This window comes from Sapajus apella, unplaced genomic scaffold (assembly GCF_009761245.1).
Source record: "Sapajus apella isolate SASKATOON/1434 unplaced genomic scaffold, GSC_monkey_1.0 scaffold32, whole genome shotgun sequence".
Taxonomy (NCBI): Eukaryota; Metazoa; Chordata; class Mammalia; order Primates; family Cebidae; genus Sapajus; species Sapajus apella.
Window position 1 is genome coordinate 8,727,055 of NW_022436972.1, and position 16,084 is coordinate 8,743,138.

The 16,084-nt window shown below is 32.6% G+C and overlaps 1 protein-coding gene across 15 annotated transcripts in view; it reads left to right on the top strand.

The window, feature by feature from the left end:
* NBEA (neurobeachin) overlaps nt 1–16,084 on the top strand; it is a 713,110-nt gene that overhangs the window by 128,052 nt on the left and 568,974 nt on the right. For 14 of the 15 annotated variants that reach the window (XM_032294855.1, XM_032294857.1, XM_032294861.1 and 11 more), the window contains exons 9-10: nt 1,903–2,100; nt 2,694–2,827. In XM_032294855.1, coding sequence (XP_032150746.1) covers nt 1,903–2,100; nt 2,694–2,827 — 332 coding nt within the window. Of the gene's footprint in view, nt 1–1,902; nt 2,101–2,693; nt 2,828–16,084 lie in introns of those variants that run through there. The other variant, XM_032294869.1, reaches the window with a different exon arrangement.

A 16,084-nucleotide genomic window follows, 5' to 3' on the forward strand; every position in this document is an offset into this window, starting at 1 on the left:
AAATGAGGGAAGATAAGAAAATTATCTTTATTTAGTGGATTCTATGTTTATAGTTATTTTAATTACATTACACAGTTTTTAAACCTGAAGGTGTTAGATTCAATTAATTATTATATGAACTTATTTTCCTCCTGCAAGACAGAATAGAGTGTGGTCTTTTTATCATGGACTCAGATAAACTAAGACCAATGTTTTTCCAAATAAGAATAGGTTTTATTAAACGTCTTACATTTCCACAACATGATTTTAAACCTTTTAGGAGAATATATTAAAACTTGTTAATTCCAGTGTAAGCAGTATGAAGAAAATGAAAGCAAGAGTTTTGTTCTAGACAAGGGGATGTACAAATGTTTCAGCAGTGGTAAAATGTAGACGCAGAAAGCTGATTTCAGTGTTTAACAACATACCTTGCAGTAATTTAATTCAGTCACTGTTTTTTTAAATGCAGGTATGCTGAGTTCTTAAGCATTATAGTGATAACACCACCCTCCTCATTCAAACAAAGAATAATCAATGAAATACTTCAGATACAGCATACACAAATTTTTAATTATGCATACTGCTCTTGTACATGCCTTATAATAATGGTTTGCCTCATTTTGTATTAGATAGTGTCTACAGTATCTAATACACATTAGTCCAGATACACACACACACTATACAATACACATAGTGTGTATACAATACAATACACACTAGTCCAGAAGGAATATCTGACATGTTTCCCTGCACAGTGTTAAAATGTTTGAATTAAATTTTAAAATATAGTGATTTTCGATAAAAATTCAGATTTTATGTTTCTCTTGAAAAATATGGAAGAACTAGCAACACTGAACAGTTCATTTGAGTTGAGGAGTAGGGGCCACTTTTAGAAAGGACATACATTCTCTAGTTTGAGGAAGTCCTCATCTGGCCCAGTTCACTTATATGCATATCTTGTATATGTATCTGTGTGCTTCTCGTAAGAACTTGAGTTTGGGGCATTTGATTTGACCTCATTATAACATTAGAGTAAGAAAATTGGAGACACATCAGCTAAATGATTTCCTAAGCATCAAAAAGATAGTGACAGGGTCAGATTATAAGATGATTTCACTGTCGATACATTGAATATGGACTACAAATCAGAAGACTTAGAATTACATGCTGGCCCTTTCCTTTCTACATCTTAATTTCTATAACATTCAGTTTTTAGAGTTATAAAGTAAAGTAATAAAAATCCTGATATTGTGATTATTGCAAAGGCTAAATATTATTTATCATTATTAGATTCATACCTGCAAAGCAGTTTTAGCCAAGTCTAACAATACTTTTCTTGTTGCAGCTGGCTTATGTTTAGATACTGTCTTTCATAAAAAGTAACAACATGTATTAACAAACTTCTGAGTTTAGTACATATATTGTGATATTATTGTTGAGTAGCATTGGTATTTTATAGGTTGATTGACTTTTTAGTAAAGATATGAATATATTTGCATGTTAATTTTTTTACAACCTCAGATGATATTCATTTTTCTCTATAAGTAATTCATGTGCCCGGCACTGTTTATTTACATAAATACTTTTTAAAGTGTTAACAAGAAAAATTAAACTTATGCTATGATATATGCAGGTAAAATCCTATTTATATATAATATCAGGTTTGATTTTTTTTTCTAATGAAATTATTTTGCCAGTAATAAAAAACTTAACATTAGAAAGTGAATAACCTGAGTATCTGTATTAGCATAATAAAACTTAACTCTCATTGAATTGAAGTGAGAATAACTGAGTAATACCACTGAATAGTCCCTGACACATGAAAGGTACAGAAGTAGTTTGTAAATGTTTCTCTGCTTTAAAACTTTTGAGTATTAATTGTTGCTTTTACAAAGAGTGTTTACCTTAGTTTTATTTTTTCAGAGTACCTTCAAGTTTAAATCTGAGAGTGATATTCATTTGGCAGAACATCATAAACAGGTTTTGTATGATGGGAAACTTGCAAGTAGCATTGCCTTTACATATAATGCTAAGGCCACTGATGCTCAGCTCTGCCTGGAATCATCACCAAAAGAAAATGCATCAATTTTTGTTCATTCTCCACATGCTCTAATGCTCCAGGTGAGTGAATTGTGGCTTTGTTTTCATGTTCTTTTCAGCATTTGACAGTATCTTTATTTATCAAATATTGCTCATCTATAAATCTGTGATTTTTTTTTTCTTATTTCGCTTTTGCAGTTTAAGTGAAACTTTAAACATCTGTCTTTTCTGTAGCAATATACTTACGCTGGCCTTGTCTCCTTAGTAGGAAATCAATCATGTCTATTATCTTATATGTTCTTTGAAATAAAATCAATTAACTAAGTTAGTTGTTAGATAAAAAACATACTTTGCTTTAAGAATGTATTACTGATATTCTCCAACATTAAAATTACTTGTCTGTAAATTCATCAATGGTATTTCTGATTTTAAAATAATGTGTGCTTTTAACTTTATATTTTCAGTGTAAAAATATTTCAGCCTAAGTTTTGAAATTTAAAAGTGATTAGCAAAGATATTCATTTTTGTCTTATGTGTGTATAAAAATTATAATTGAAGGCTTAAAAATGTCCAACTATATTATTTAATTCTCTTATAAAGGTATTTGGAACAAGGAAATAGTGATGAAAATATTCTATAGAAGTTTAATTAAACATTTTTGTTTTTGAACGTAGGATGTGAAAGCTATAGTAACACATTCAATTCATAGTGCAATTCATTCAATTGGAGGGATTCAAGTGCTTTTTCCACTTTTTGCCCAATTGGATAATCGGCAACTCAATGACAGTCAGGTGGAAACAACTGTCTGGTAAGTTTTCTTTGCATGTACAATTGCTGATATTTTCTATACACTTAGATTATGTTTGATGTACTCAATGCTGTGTAAATGTATTACATTATTTGGGTTCTGTCTTTAGAGTGCTAGTAAAAGGTTTTTAGAACTAATACAGATAGATATTAACATAGTAAATGAAGCAACCCTTGACATCTAGGTTGTTAGATCATAAAGAAATACCTTTCTTAATAATAAATAGAAAATTATTACCAAATATAGCATAGTGAGTATAACATGTAGTTGAGGGGAAAATATTAATCCTGACCTTATCCTTTGCAAATATTCATGGTTTGGATTGGCCATAAAACCCTGTCAGGTTGAAGAAAATTACTAGGGTAAAATTATTCACAAGAATAATATTTATTAGCAACTACATAATTTATATCTTAAAGTGGCATTATTTTATAGTGTTTTTGTCATGGCATAAGGCTAGCATAATATTAACTTACATCAGCCCTTACTTATATATAGTTTATGTCTGAGGACCCAAATCTAACCATTGGCAAATCCATGTTTATGTAAATAGTAAATCTCTTCTAATGAGTGTGATGTCATGTGCATTTTTTATAGTTTCTCTTTCATTAAAAAAAAAAGTTACATGCCAGACTCTAATTTAATGTTATATCTTAGAGTTATGTATATAAGAATTTGAAAATGAATTGTAGTAACTATTTTGACTACATACACTGCCATGCTTGGGGATTTTAATGGACAAGTTATATAGATAAGCATTAATTTTTATTACAAAAGTAATAGTAGTGCTTTGTTAGTATATATACATATACATGAGCTCTTTCATGGGTTATTCAATTTTGAATTGATGACAAATCTAGTGAATGAAAGTATGGGAAAAATTTAAGGTATAATGAAATGTAATACATGATTTTTCTCATAATTATTATCTAAATTAGCTATTAATAAAATTCCATTTAATGTTTCTAATAGTATTCTGTTTTTGGAACATCTTTTTATAAAGTGTAAATCTAAATATAGATTTGAGATTTGTACATTTATAACATTCACCTCCCATTTATGGGTCTTGCTTTCTTTTATATCAATGTAGTGTAAAGATTGGAGTTTTGAAAGTAAAAAGCTTTGAAGTGAAAAGGAATCCTGAGGTTATGTCCTGCCGTGATACTGTTTCGCTTGTGAGATCTTAAATAATCTAAATGGAAGGCAAATCAGCTTAGTGGAAAAATTGAACTTTAAATTTCAGTCCTGTATTTCAATTCAAAATGTTTTGCTATTTATCAACTCAGTGAACTAGGACACATTATGATCAGTAATTTAAAATCTAGTCAGTACTATGAAAAGAAGTTGTAGATGAAGTAGCCAGTAGAAAAATTCATGTATAATTTTAATATTTCTTATGAAATAATATAAAATACATATATTATCAAATGTTATTGCTAGAACCATATGTAACAGGTTATCTTGTTTATTCATTCAAGACACATGGTTACTTTTTACTGTCTTTCTTCAAAGCTCATTTAATATATATATTACATTTTGGTATATAAATTGTATTTAGTTCATCATGGAGATAAAAGATAGTGCGAGGAGTAAGCATACCTATTTTCATTTTGATTTTAGTTCTTTTATATCATTCATTCTACCTTTTCCCTGTGTTAACTAATTCTAACCTTTTCAGTGATGTGTATGATGTCTTTAGTTTATTTATTTACTTTGTATTTGAGTTGGAGTCTTACTCTGTTGCCCAGGCTGGAGTGCAGTGATGTGATCTCTTGGCTCACTGCAACCTCTGCTTCCTGGATTCTCCTTCGTTAGTCTCCCAAGTAGCTGGGATTTCAGACATCCGCCACCACGCTCAGCTAATTTTTGTATTTTTAGTAGAGACAGGGTTTCACCACGTTGGCCAGGTTGGTCTCAAACTCCTGACCTCAAATAATTCACCTGCCTCGGCCTCCCAAATTGCTGAGATTACAGGCATGAGCCACTATGTCTGATCCTGTTTATAGTTGAGCCAATAAATAGAAAATGTACAATAGGAAAAATGCTACTCTTCTCTTTAAATGTAACACATACTTAATCCCAGTCTACCCTGTGATTTAGATATGTGCTATTTTGAATTCTTATCTATTACTTTTTCATAATTTCAGTATCCTTAATATCTGAGATAGCTCTTTGGTACAGAAAATTGTGTGAATTCGTGATACAGCCTTTTGTTATTTAATGTTTTATAGGGGACCGTCATAGAAAAGTATGTGCATCAGTGAAATACTCTTTCATTTTGCAAGCTGTTAAGTGAGATTTCTCCCTCTGTTTGAAAAATACAGATTCATGGCTATTCAGGGGTTGTAGAATTTTATGTTTTATGGCTATATCATCAGTTCATATAGATGAATAGGACCTTGAAATAGGATTTATTATCTTTTTGTTAGTCAATAATAAATCGTTCTAGATGAAGGATAATCAATTTGAAGTATTTAAATCTTCCAAAGAAAATTTAATGTACTCTTTTTTTTGGAAACCTGTTTGCATAATAAATAGATGATTGAAAGTTGCAGTACTGTCTAATTTTTAATTACATTTTTGAGAAATGGAGCTAAGCTCAATATAAGGTACTTCTCTGGCCTCTGTGTTTCAAGCTGAAGCATTTTATCTTCCACATACTTTTCTCTACTAAGTAGTACCTTTTAATGAAACTTTTCAGTGTTTCTGTAAGCCTTACCTCTGTTGGCACTACTACACTGTTTTTATTAACTTTGATGAGTTTTTACTTTATATCGGGGATTTAGAATTAAAAAAAAAATTACTGGCTAGGGATGGTGGCTCATGCCTGTAATCCCAGCACTTTGGGAGGCTGAAACCAGTTAATTGCTAGAGTTTAGAATTTCAAGACCAGCCTGGACAACATGACAAAACCCCATTGCTACAAAAAAAATATAGAAAAAATTAGCCAGGCATGCTGGCATGTGCCTGTAGCCCTACCTACTGGGGAGGCTGAAGTGGGAGGTTCACTTGAACCCAAGAGGCAGAGTTTGCCGTCAGCTGTGATCATACTGTTGCTCTCCAGCCTGGGTAACAGAGTGAGACACTGAATCACAAAAACCCCCAGAATTATTGAAGGAATAACCTTATTTTCTGGAGTTTTCAAGGATGGCTTTACTTTTTGCTGGATAACTTTTGTGGCTTTTTAAATTATGAAGGCCACTTATTATAGTTATTATTTATGTGGACTTTCAAGTCAGACAAACTTGGGTTCAAATCTTGAATTTAGTATTTATTACTAGTTCGACTTTGTGTGTGTGATTAATTTTTTGAGCATAACTCAATCCCTGAAGTATCATAGCTTTTGAATTTTGTGTCTGAATTGACTCAAGAAATTAAATAGAAATTTATTTTCCTTTGAATTGGATGATTATATACATTGAGTACATATCATTCTTATTGAGTACATATTAGTGAGTACATACATCTTTGTATTGAGTACATACTATTCTTACATTGTTAGTTTTTTAAGAACATGGGTAATTATATAGGCGGTACAAAATAAAACCTTCCTCATTGTGTGACCTAAGACAACTTTGCTTTGCAAAAAATTTATGTCTTCTGGAACAAGGTATAAATTGAGTTGTGTATATTAAACAATTAAAAATACACAAAGAGAATAGTTTGATTAGAGACCAATGTGATACACTGCATAAGTGTTCTTTTGGTGGAAGACAAATTTGGGCTCAAATCCCTGTCCTGTTTTACACTATCTGATGTTAGGTGATGGGATGTTCATGGGTGTGTACTAGTGGTATATGACATTTATTGAATATTTACTATGTGCTAGTCACTTATTTTTGAAAAATAAGGTTTACTCTGTATGTTTAAGGAATACAACGTGATGTTATGGGATACATACAGATAGTAAAAAGGTTACTATAGTGAAACAAATTAACATGTCTGTCATCTCACATATTTATCTATGTTTGGGGGGAGGGAAGCAGCTATAATGTACTTATTATAAATCACATAAAATATAATTTTGTGACCTATAGTCCTCATGTTGTACATTATATGTAGTAGGTTCCCTGGTACTTTATTTCCTCTGACCTACATCTCCCCACTTCCAAGTCCTGCTGCCCTTTTCCCTGATAGCCACTGTTTTGTTTTTTTAATCTCTGTGTACTTGAATTTTGTCAGTCATGTTTTCTCATCTAATTATCTGCTGATGAAGAAGAGAAAAATTGAATAACTTGTTCAAGATCACAGAGACATAAGTGGCAGAACCAGGGCCCTAATCCTGAAAGCCTGACTCTAGAGCCCTTATCCGCTGTGGACCACTCTGAGAATCACTTTTGCATGCTGTGTAGTGATTTTAATAAGTGCCAACTTTATCTGATTGTAATATGAATTAAAATAAGACATGTAAACTATCTATCATAGTGCCTGGTACATAGTTGACATTTATTGAGTTTTCTTTTTAATTTCTTCCATGAGTAGTAGTGTATTAGTTAGATGCAATTTTTAAATTAAAACTTATTTTTAATGTTATTATAAACTATGATAATTTTTATAATGTAAAAATCTCAAGTAATAATTTAAATAAATTCTCTTAAGTATATGAATATTTTTCTAGGAAAAGTGTTTCTTTAAATTACAATAGGCCGGGCGCGGTGGCTCAAGCCTGTAATCCCAGCACTTTGGGAGGCAGAGGCGGGTGGATCACGAGGTCAAGAGATCGAGACCATCCTGGTCAACATGGTGAAACCCCGTCTCTACTAAAAATACAAAAAATTAGCTGGGCATGGTGGCGTGTGCCTGTAATCCCAGCTACTCAGGAGGCTGAGGCAGGAGAATTGCCTGAACCCAGGAGGCGGAGGTTGCGGTGAGCCGAGATCGCGCCATTGCACTCCAGCCTGGGTAACAAGAGCGAAACTCCGTCTCAAAAAAAAAAAAAAAAAAAAAAAAATTACAATAAATACAGTTTGTTTGCTAGAATTTCATATCTTACATGTAAGATATGAAAATGTTTAGAGAATCCCATAAAGCATTTATGTCAACAATCTTATATTAACAGTCCTCTTGTAGTGTGAATATTTATGACTCAGTTTGTTTAGTGAACTTAAATCACAATTTTTTTTCTCAATATTATCTTGCTAATTAATCAGTTATTCTAGTAATTAATGTGAATTTTACAGCCACTTTAATAATTAAGCAACCCCTTAATAATTAAATATGTCATCCTAATGTTCTTATTAGTACTATTGTAATATGTAAAGCAACAGAATTACCTGGAAAATTTAAATATTTCAGTGTCTACCTGCCTTAACCAGATTTCCTTATATACTTAGAAGTGACACGAAAATCCTTTATCTGACCATATTTCCTGATTTTTAGTTCAGAAAAATGTCTATTATATATATATATATATATATATATATATATATATATATATATACAGTGTTAAAATTTTATTACATACTCAATCCAACTTAATCTGACTTAAAAAATAATATTTGATTCTTTTAATAGGCAAAATAATTAAAATTAGTACCTGTTTATAATATTGTTTCTCTTACGGAGGTGGTGGTTCTTATATATAGAATATAATTATTAATTTAGTTGCTAAAAACATTTCAAATATTTGTATCAGGCTATAGTTTACATAGTTATATTTACTTCAGACTTTTCAGAAAGAATATACCACTAACATGTCTTAAGATTCATATTTCTTTGTTTGCCGTTAAAAAAATTAATAAATTGGGCTGGCACAGTGTCTCCTGCCTATAATCCCAGCACTTTGGGAGGCTGAGACAGAGGATCATGAGGTCAAGAGATCAAGACCATCCTGGCCAACATGGTGAAACCGTGTCTCTACTAAAAACAAAAATTAGCTGGGCATGGTGGCACACACCTCGTAGTCCCAGCTGCTTGGAAGGCTGAGGCAGGAGAATCACTTGAACCTGGGAGACGGAGGTTGCAGTGAGCCGAGATTATACCACTGCACTCCAGCCTGGCAACAGAGCAAGACTCCATCTCAAAAAAAAAAAAAAAATTATGAAATTGGTACTGAAAACATTTTGCAGTAAAATATAGACATAAAAAATATATTTGATGTACTTATACTAATACTATTAGAGGAGAAAAATGAAATAATTTGATAAGTGAGATTTAAGTAAAGTAAATGCAAATTAATTTGTAGGTACTAAAAAGTAAAATACATTATTCTGTCTGAAACACTGGGAAATATTACATTTAATTTTCATATAGCTTTTTCCTCTTTTTAAACTTAGCGACTGCCACTTTTTGATGCTATAATACTTTGTGTTGTTCAGTTTTCAACATTTAATATTTCTCTGTAAAATTTCCTTTGTTTTATACAACGTTTCTGCTTTATCTGACCCTTCACTTCCTCTTTCCCACTGTGGAAAAAAGGCATCTTTTTGGCAATAAGGTTAACTACAAATTGTTTCTTGCAGAAATTCTGGCAATCATGAACACAGCTTCGCTAAATTTGTTGCCTTAATTTTGTTCTAGTTTTCATGTCCACATTCTGTTCTCTTTACTTTTGCAATCTTAACGTTTGACAGGAGTATTGTTATTTTACTCATGCCATAAATTTTATTTCTTTTAACTGCCTTATGTTACCTTACTTCACTTATTTTGATTTTATGACAGTCGTAAAGGTATGATGATATCACTCCGAAACTGAAATAAATATTATTTTCCTTTACAAAGCATATTGCCACATGCCTGAACATTCATAATTTATCCTCAGAAACCCAGAATACTTTTAACAGAAGGTAGCTGTGATACTGATTGTCACAAGTGTTTAATCCCTTTTACTCTCAGGGGTGAGATTGATGACCATAACATGTAATGAAGGAAATTTTTAAGATTTAATAAATCATACTAAGGAGATTCTAGGTAATTTAGTATTGTAATTTTACTGACTTTTATTTCTAGTGATACTCAAATTTTTAGGTCCACTGTCTCACTACCTAGGCTGGCAACTTCCAGTGCTTTTTCTCTAGCTTGCTTTCAATTTAGGCTCATACAGCCAAACCATTAATGGAATATTTCCATGTGGAAAATATCTCAAACTTAACATGACTCAAATAAAAATTCATAAACTTCTCCACCCAATTTCTATTGCTTTGGCTTTCTAATGTTACTGAGGAACATTGTCTCCAGGAAGTCTCTTAAATTAGAACCCCAAGAGAACTCATCACTTTCCTCCCTTTGAATAGTTAAAATATTAGCTGTTCCTATATTTTCCATATACAATCCATCATGATAAACTATTGATATAACTTCTTAAATACCTCACAAAACTACCCTTTCCCCTCCGTCCATATTGCTACTGCCTTAGTTTAATTATTAATTATTAATTAATTACTTCAGCTAGTATATATCCAGTAATTGTTGTTGCCCCTTTCCAGTAATTTTCAGTGGCTGGAAGAGTTATCTTTCTAAAATACAAATCTAATTATTTCACACCTGTGGTCATTCGTTGGTTTCCTGTTGCCTCAGAACAAAGTCAGCATCTGATTTGGTCATGCTTCTTTTCTGTAGTCACATTTCTTGATAGGCTTTCTAAACCCAAATTCGTTTATATAGCAATAAGGACAAAGAATGGAAAATGCTAGCAGGGACATTCTGGAACATGTATTGATGAATACAAGGTACTACAAATAGGGACAGCCTCAGCAACAGTGTGTATGGTTGTGAATTTTTCTGTAGGCCTTGGATTTATAATGTCAGTAAATTAGGGAGAGGATTTAACAGAATATTTAAGGTATCTTGGAGTCTCGCTGCCTGCTGAATAAAGAAGTTTTCTGTGCACTTACATCTGGATTTTGGCTTCAGAATAGATATGGAGTGTCTGCCGTCATGCAAGTGGGCAATAAGCAGAGCCATAGCAATCTGTATACCAAATGACCCAATTATTTGTCGGCCAGTACCCTGTTTGTACAGATCTTGTTTAATAATCAGCACAGGAAACCTACCAGCATAGAACTTATATTATCCAGCGTTTGCTAGTTATAGCTATAGTAAATAATAACCTCAAAATCTGGTAGCTCATAAAACAACAAAAGTTAATTTTTTGCTCATGACTAGTTGTGCTCTGTTCCCTGTGTCTTCTCATTCTGGCTCCTAGATCGAAAGATCAGCTGTAAGATGGCATATGTTTTTCTTGTGACAAAGAAGAGCAAGAGTCTAAGTTAAACAATGCAATTGCTCTTGTACCTTCTGGTCAAATAAGATGAATGTCATAATCAATCTGCTAGCCAAAGAATCACCATCCAAGCCCAACTCCAGTGAGGGGAATGGATTGTAAAATATGTATCCTGGAAGTGGGATGGAATGCAAATCTTTTGGCCGTGGGCAAGGATTTACAACCTTCTTATTGAGATGAAAGTCAATAATTGGGTATAATAATGCAATCTCCCGTGGGACTTATGAAAAAGTATTACAGTGCACAGGAAGGAAACCCATATCCTGAAGACTTGAGGCAAGCAGACTTATAATAATTACCTACTAGGAGGAACTCAGAAGAAAATTTTGGTAAAAATGTAGGTAAAAAATTATCCTTTATGAAACAGCAGAATACCGTAAGGGTGACATTGAGACAATAGTATTAGAATTTAGAGATGATGGCCAAGTTTTTTATTTTTGCCAGACATTGTTGAAGGTTCTGATATAAAATCAGGCGTGGGAAACAACAAGGAATGTTTTTCTAATTCCTTTAGAAAATTCCTCTTGTTGAATTAAAAACAGTGTATGTGCCTTCTTTTGGATTTACTGAAGAAAGTAAAAATTAAAAATATAATACAATAGGGGATGGGAAGAGAACCATAAAACAACAGTTAGTATAAAGTAGCAGATTATACAACGTAGAGTTATCATTCACTGTTAAAAGCCAGAAACCTGAATATTCATTCAATAAACCAAAATCCCAATATGTAAGCTTTAAAGAGAAAGTGTTTTATTTAAAACTAAATGGTAAAGAATATAAATCTCAGTTTTTGGTCTACTGTAGTTTGGCAGTTTTTTTCTTAGTATATTAAATAAAAATGTGTATAGTATACTAATAAAAGTGTGGATATTTTGTCTCATGTAGAATCCATAGATGGTATATTTTTACCTAAGAAAGCACATATTCCTCATTTGATGGTTAGAATAAATTTATTTGTTAAGCTACATAGAAAATAGTCTGCCATGTTTGTTGTATTTACTCTAGAAAGTAGGTTAGGTCACTCACTATTAACCTATTCCAAAATGATCCTTACAATTTTATGTCTTTCATGGGATAGGGACCTTTTACAACTATTTATTTTCGCTTAATTCGTCGTGGTTTTATACTTTCTCTACAGGAAGAGTCAAGACATACAGCATGGCTTGAATGATACATTTCCTGTACTGTGGATATCCACACTATAGAAGTAGTAGTAGTAGTATATTATTATAATAGCAATAGTACCCATTTCTAAAGTATGGGTACAGATGCTTATTTCTTTCTGCACTGTGCACTTTTTAGAACAACACAATCCTCCCTTTTCAATAGTTGCCTGATTCTGAGGTGGTACCTTCAACTTAATTTCTCAAGAGAGTGTAGGGGTCATGTAATATATAAAGTTAAAAAAAGTGTTTAGTTCCATATCTAGAACATACAGGTAACTTTTGTTTCTCCTAGTACAACTGTCGTACATATTAATTCAGGTGATATCATTGAGGATCTCTCCCTTGGTGGCCTATGGGTGCCTATTAATAGATCCAATATTTAGAAACATGGAAGCCTTTTGCAGGATCATTTTGACATGACTTTATTGAGGATAGTTGTCAGGTACTTGAATGGGGTCTTATCTAATGGAAAAAGGAGATTGATATCTTCTCTGACAAAGAAGTATGAGCAAAAACTCTACCTTTAATTACGTTATTTCCAGATATTGTTTATGAGAAAGTCCAAGCTGAAATTGGAGGGCATGTCACAATAAGGCTCAGTTGGAAGAAGAAAATATTTTTGCCAGGGAGAGGAGGGCATATATTGTCCTTTTGGGAGTAAAGCCGCCTCACGGCAGCTTGGGTGTTTAGTATGTACCACTTGTAACTCAGCCAAGTACACTAGTTAGCACATCATTAATATAGTTGAAGACTGGACTTAAATAGGTTTAGAAACATAAGGAGTTCTAGTAGATGAGTACTAATAGGAAGCAAAGGGTAAAAAGTTTAGCACTGATTGGTTCCTGTGAAATCAATGTGGAAGTCAGGTATTAGGCACATAAATTTATTTGCTGCCAAATATTTTTATAGTTGGAAATGGGATACAGGACTTGGTACCTTTGGTATCTTTTGCAGTAGTAAATAGGACCACGTGTGACCCCTTCCAGCAAGTCTTGATGGAACTTTAATGAAGATCCAATGTCAGACCAAAGATGCTGGCATTGATCATCCAAGTTCATCAGTAGGGCTTTTTATACCTCTTAAAAGGTTTGCCTTCACAGAATTACTTTATGATTGAAAACATCGAATGAAATATGTATACATAAATGTTTTGTAGTGTGAATTGCTGCTGGAAGGCCTAGAAGGAAGTTTTGTGTGCCTTGCCCTCAGTAATTCACGGGGGAATAGCAGGAGTCCTGTTTTTTTACTGGTTGTATATCTCATCAGGATTATGAGCATCTGCCTATTAGAGCCTAATTTTTGTACAAATCCTAGCTATTTATTATTTTTGAATTCTATCTTGGCATTTTCTGTGGTATTTATGGTGAAAATGTTGTTGATCTCTTTTAGACACTTCCTTTGCAATGTCTTTATTAATGAGCAGGGGTATTCTGAATCTAGGTGTTAAATATGATATGACAGCTTTTGTGAATGAATTGACATAACCATCCTGATAAAATACATATATTATTTTTTGAACTTATTTTCATAGAAACAAATTCAATCTAAATATTTATTAATGGCTTTCAAATTCAATCTAAATATTTATTAATGGCTTTCAAGATGGGCAAGTGTTTTTTTTTTTTTTTAAACATGCTTATCTCCATTTTGCATTTGGCAAGTATGGCAGGAATGACAATATGCGTGAGTGATTTGAGAAAACAATTTGGAGGATATTAACAATTTTGTTTCCATAACTTTTTTCTTCTCTCTCTTTTTTTTTTTTTTTTGCTTTTTATGCCAACTCATATACAAAGAACAGGAGATTTTTTATATCTAACAGCAATTTGTGGAGTAAAGCGATACTTGTTTTTAAGAGTATTTTTTTCCTTTTCTTGAAAAATTATTTTGTTGATAAAAATACTTTACCAAATTTATAGGTATATGTGAATATTTGTTACATTCATAGAATGTGTAGTAACCAACTGAGGGTATTTGGTCATCACCATCACCTTGATTATTTATCATTTCCATTTTGGTAACATTTTAAGTCCTCTCTTCCAGCTACTTTGAAGTATACTCTACACTGTTGCTAGCTATAGTCACTCTACACTGCTATTAAACATGAGAACTTACACCAACTATCAGTTTGTACCCACTAACCAACCTGTGTTTATTCCTCCTCCCACCCACTTACCCTTCCCAGACTCTGTATCTATCTTTCTACTCTCTACCTCCATGTGATCAATTTTTTTAGCTCCCACATAAGAGTGAGAACGTGTGGCACTTTCTGTTCCTGGCTTATTTCACTTAGCATCCTGACCTCCACCTCCATCTACATTTATGAAGATGACATGGTTTCGTTCCTTTTCATGGCTGAATAAGTACTCTATTGTGCATATATGCCAAATTTTCCTTAGCCATTTGCCTGTTGATTGATACCTAGGTTTATTTCATAGCTTTGCTTTTGTGAATAGTGCTGTGATAAAAATGTGAGTATGTGTATCACTTTGATATACAGATTTCCTTTCCTTTGGATAAATACCCAGTACTGTAGCAGGATTGCTGGGTTGAATGGTAGTTCTATTTTAACTCTTTGAAGCATCTCCAAACTCTTTTCCTTAGTGGATGTATTAATTTGCATTCCCCCCAGCAGTGTGTAAAAGTTCCCTTTTCTTCAGATCCTCACCAGCATCTGATATTTTTTGTTCTATTTATAATAGCCATTCTAACTGGGGTAAATTGATGGTTCATTGTAGTGTGGATTTCCATTCCTCTTAGGCTCAGTCATGTTGAATATTTTTTCTTATACCTGTTGACAATTTCTGTATCTTCTTTTGAGAGATTTATATTCATGTCCTTAACCCACTTTAAAAATTTTTTTTAAGTGTTGAGTTGTTTGAGTTCCCTGTATATTCTGGATATTAGTCCCTTGTAGGATGAATAGTTAGTAGATATTTTCTCCAGCTCAACAAATTGTCTCTTCGCTCTTTTGGTTGTTTATTTTGCTATGTAGAAGCTTTTTAGTTTTGTATAGTCTCATTTGTCTATTTTTGTTATAATTGTCTTACTTTTGAGGTCTTAATCATGAAATATTTGTACTGAAACAGTAAAACTACTAGAGAAAAAATGTAGGGAAAACAGTTCAAGATACTGATCTAGGAAAAGATTTCATGTGTATGTCTATATTTAAAAATTAACTTATTTATTTTAAAAGTATTTCCTCCAAAGTTGGTACCTAATCTTATGTAAGGAAATTTTAGAGTAAACTTCTGGAGAAGTCCAGTCAGTACAAAATTAAAAGTATGAATTTGGAGGTGGAAGGGACTGCAGCTTTGGCTGAAGCATGAGCCACTATTAACATCATCATACTGCTTTTGGTCAGCAATAAATTTTATAATAGTTACAGCAGAAGGAAGTTGTAAATGATATGTCATAAAATAGCATCAAAATAATGTGCTAGGGAGGTTTTTTTCAATAGTAGGTAAGGAATTCTTATTATATGATTGTGTAAAATCTTGAACAGCTTCAGAACCTTAAAAGGAGTCATAGCGTCTATCAGCATTACAGCCCAAAATTAGACATTTGTGAAAAGCATGTATATATGCTTTAGAGAGAACATCAACTTTTATACAATTTCAGATACCTGGACAGAGTATTCAGAAGGCAAAATAAAACTTTTTGTTTCCTGATGTAGGATGAAATGGTATAACCAGAGAATATTGTGTACTGTAACTTATTTACATTAGAGATGAGGTGAAGATTTTGAAGTAGGAGGTTTGTTAAACAATGTTGGTTTTCATCAAGTGGTCAAGTTCTGTATAGCTGGAGATTGGAGTAAAGGGGTTGGTATGGGTCACCAATGGTAATGTAACACAGAGAGGAAGAAGA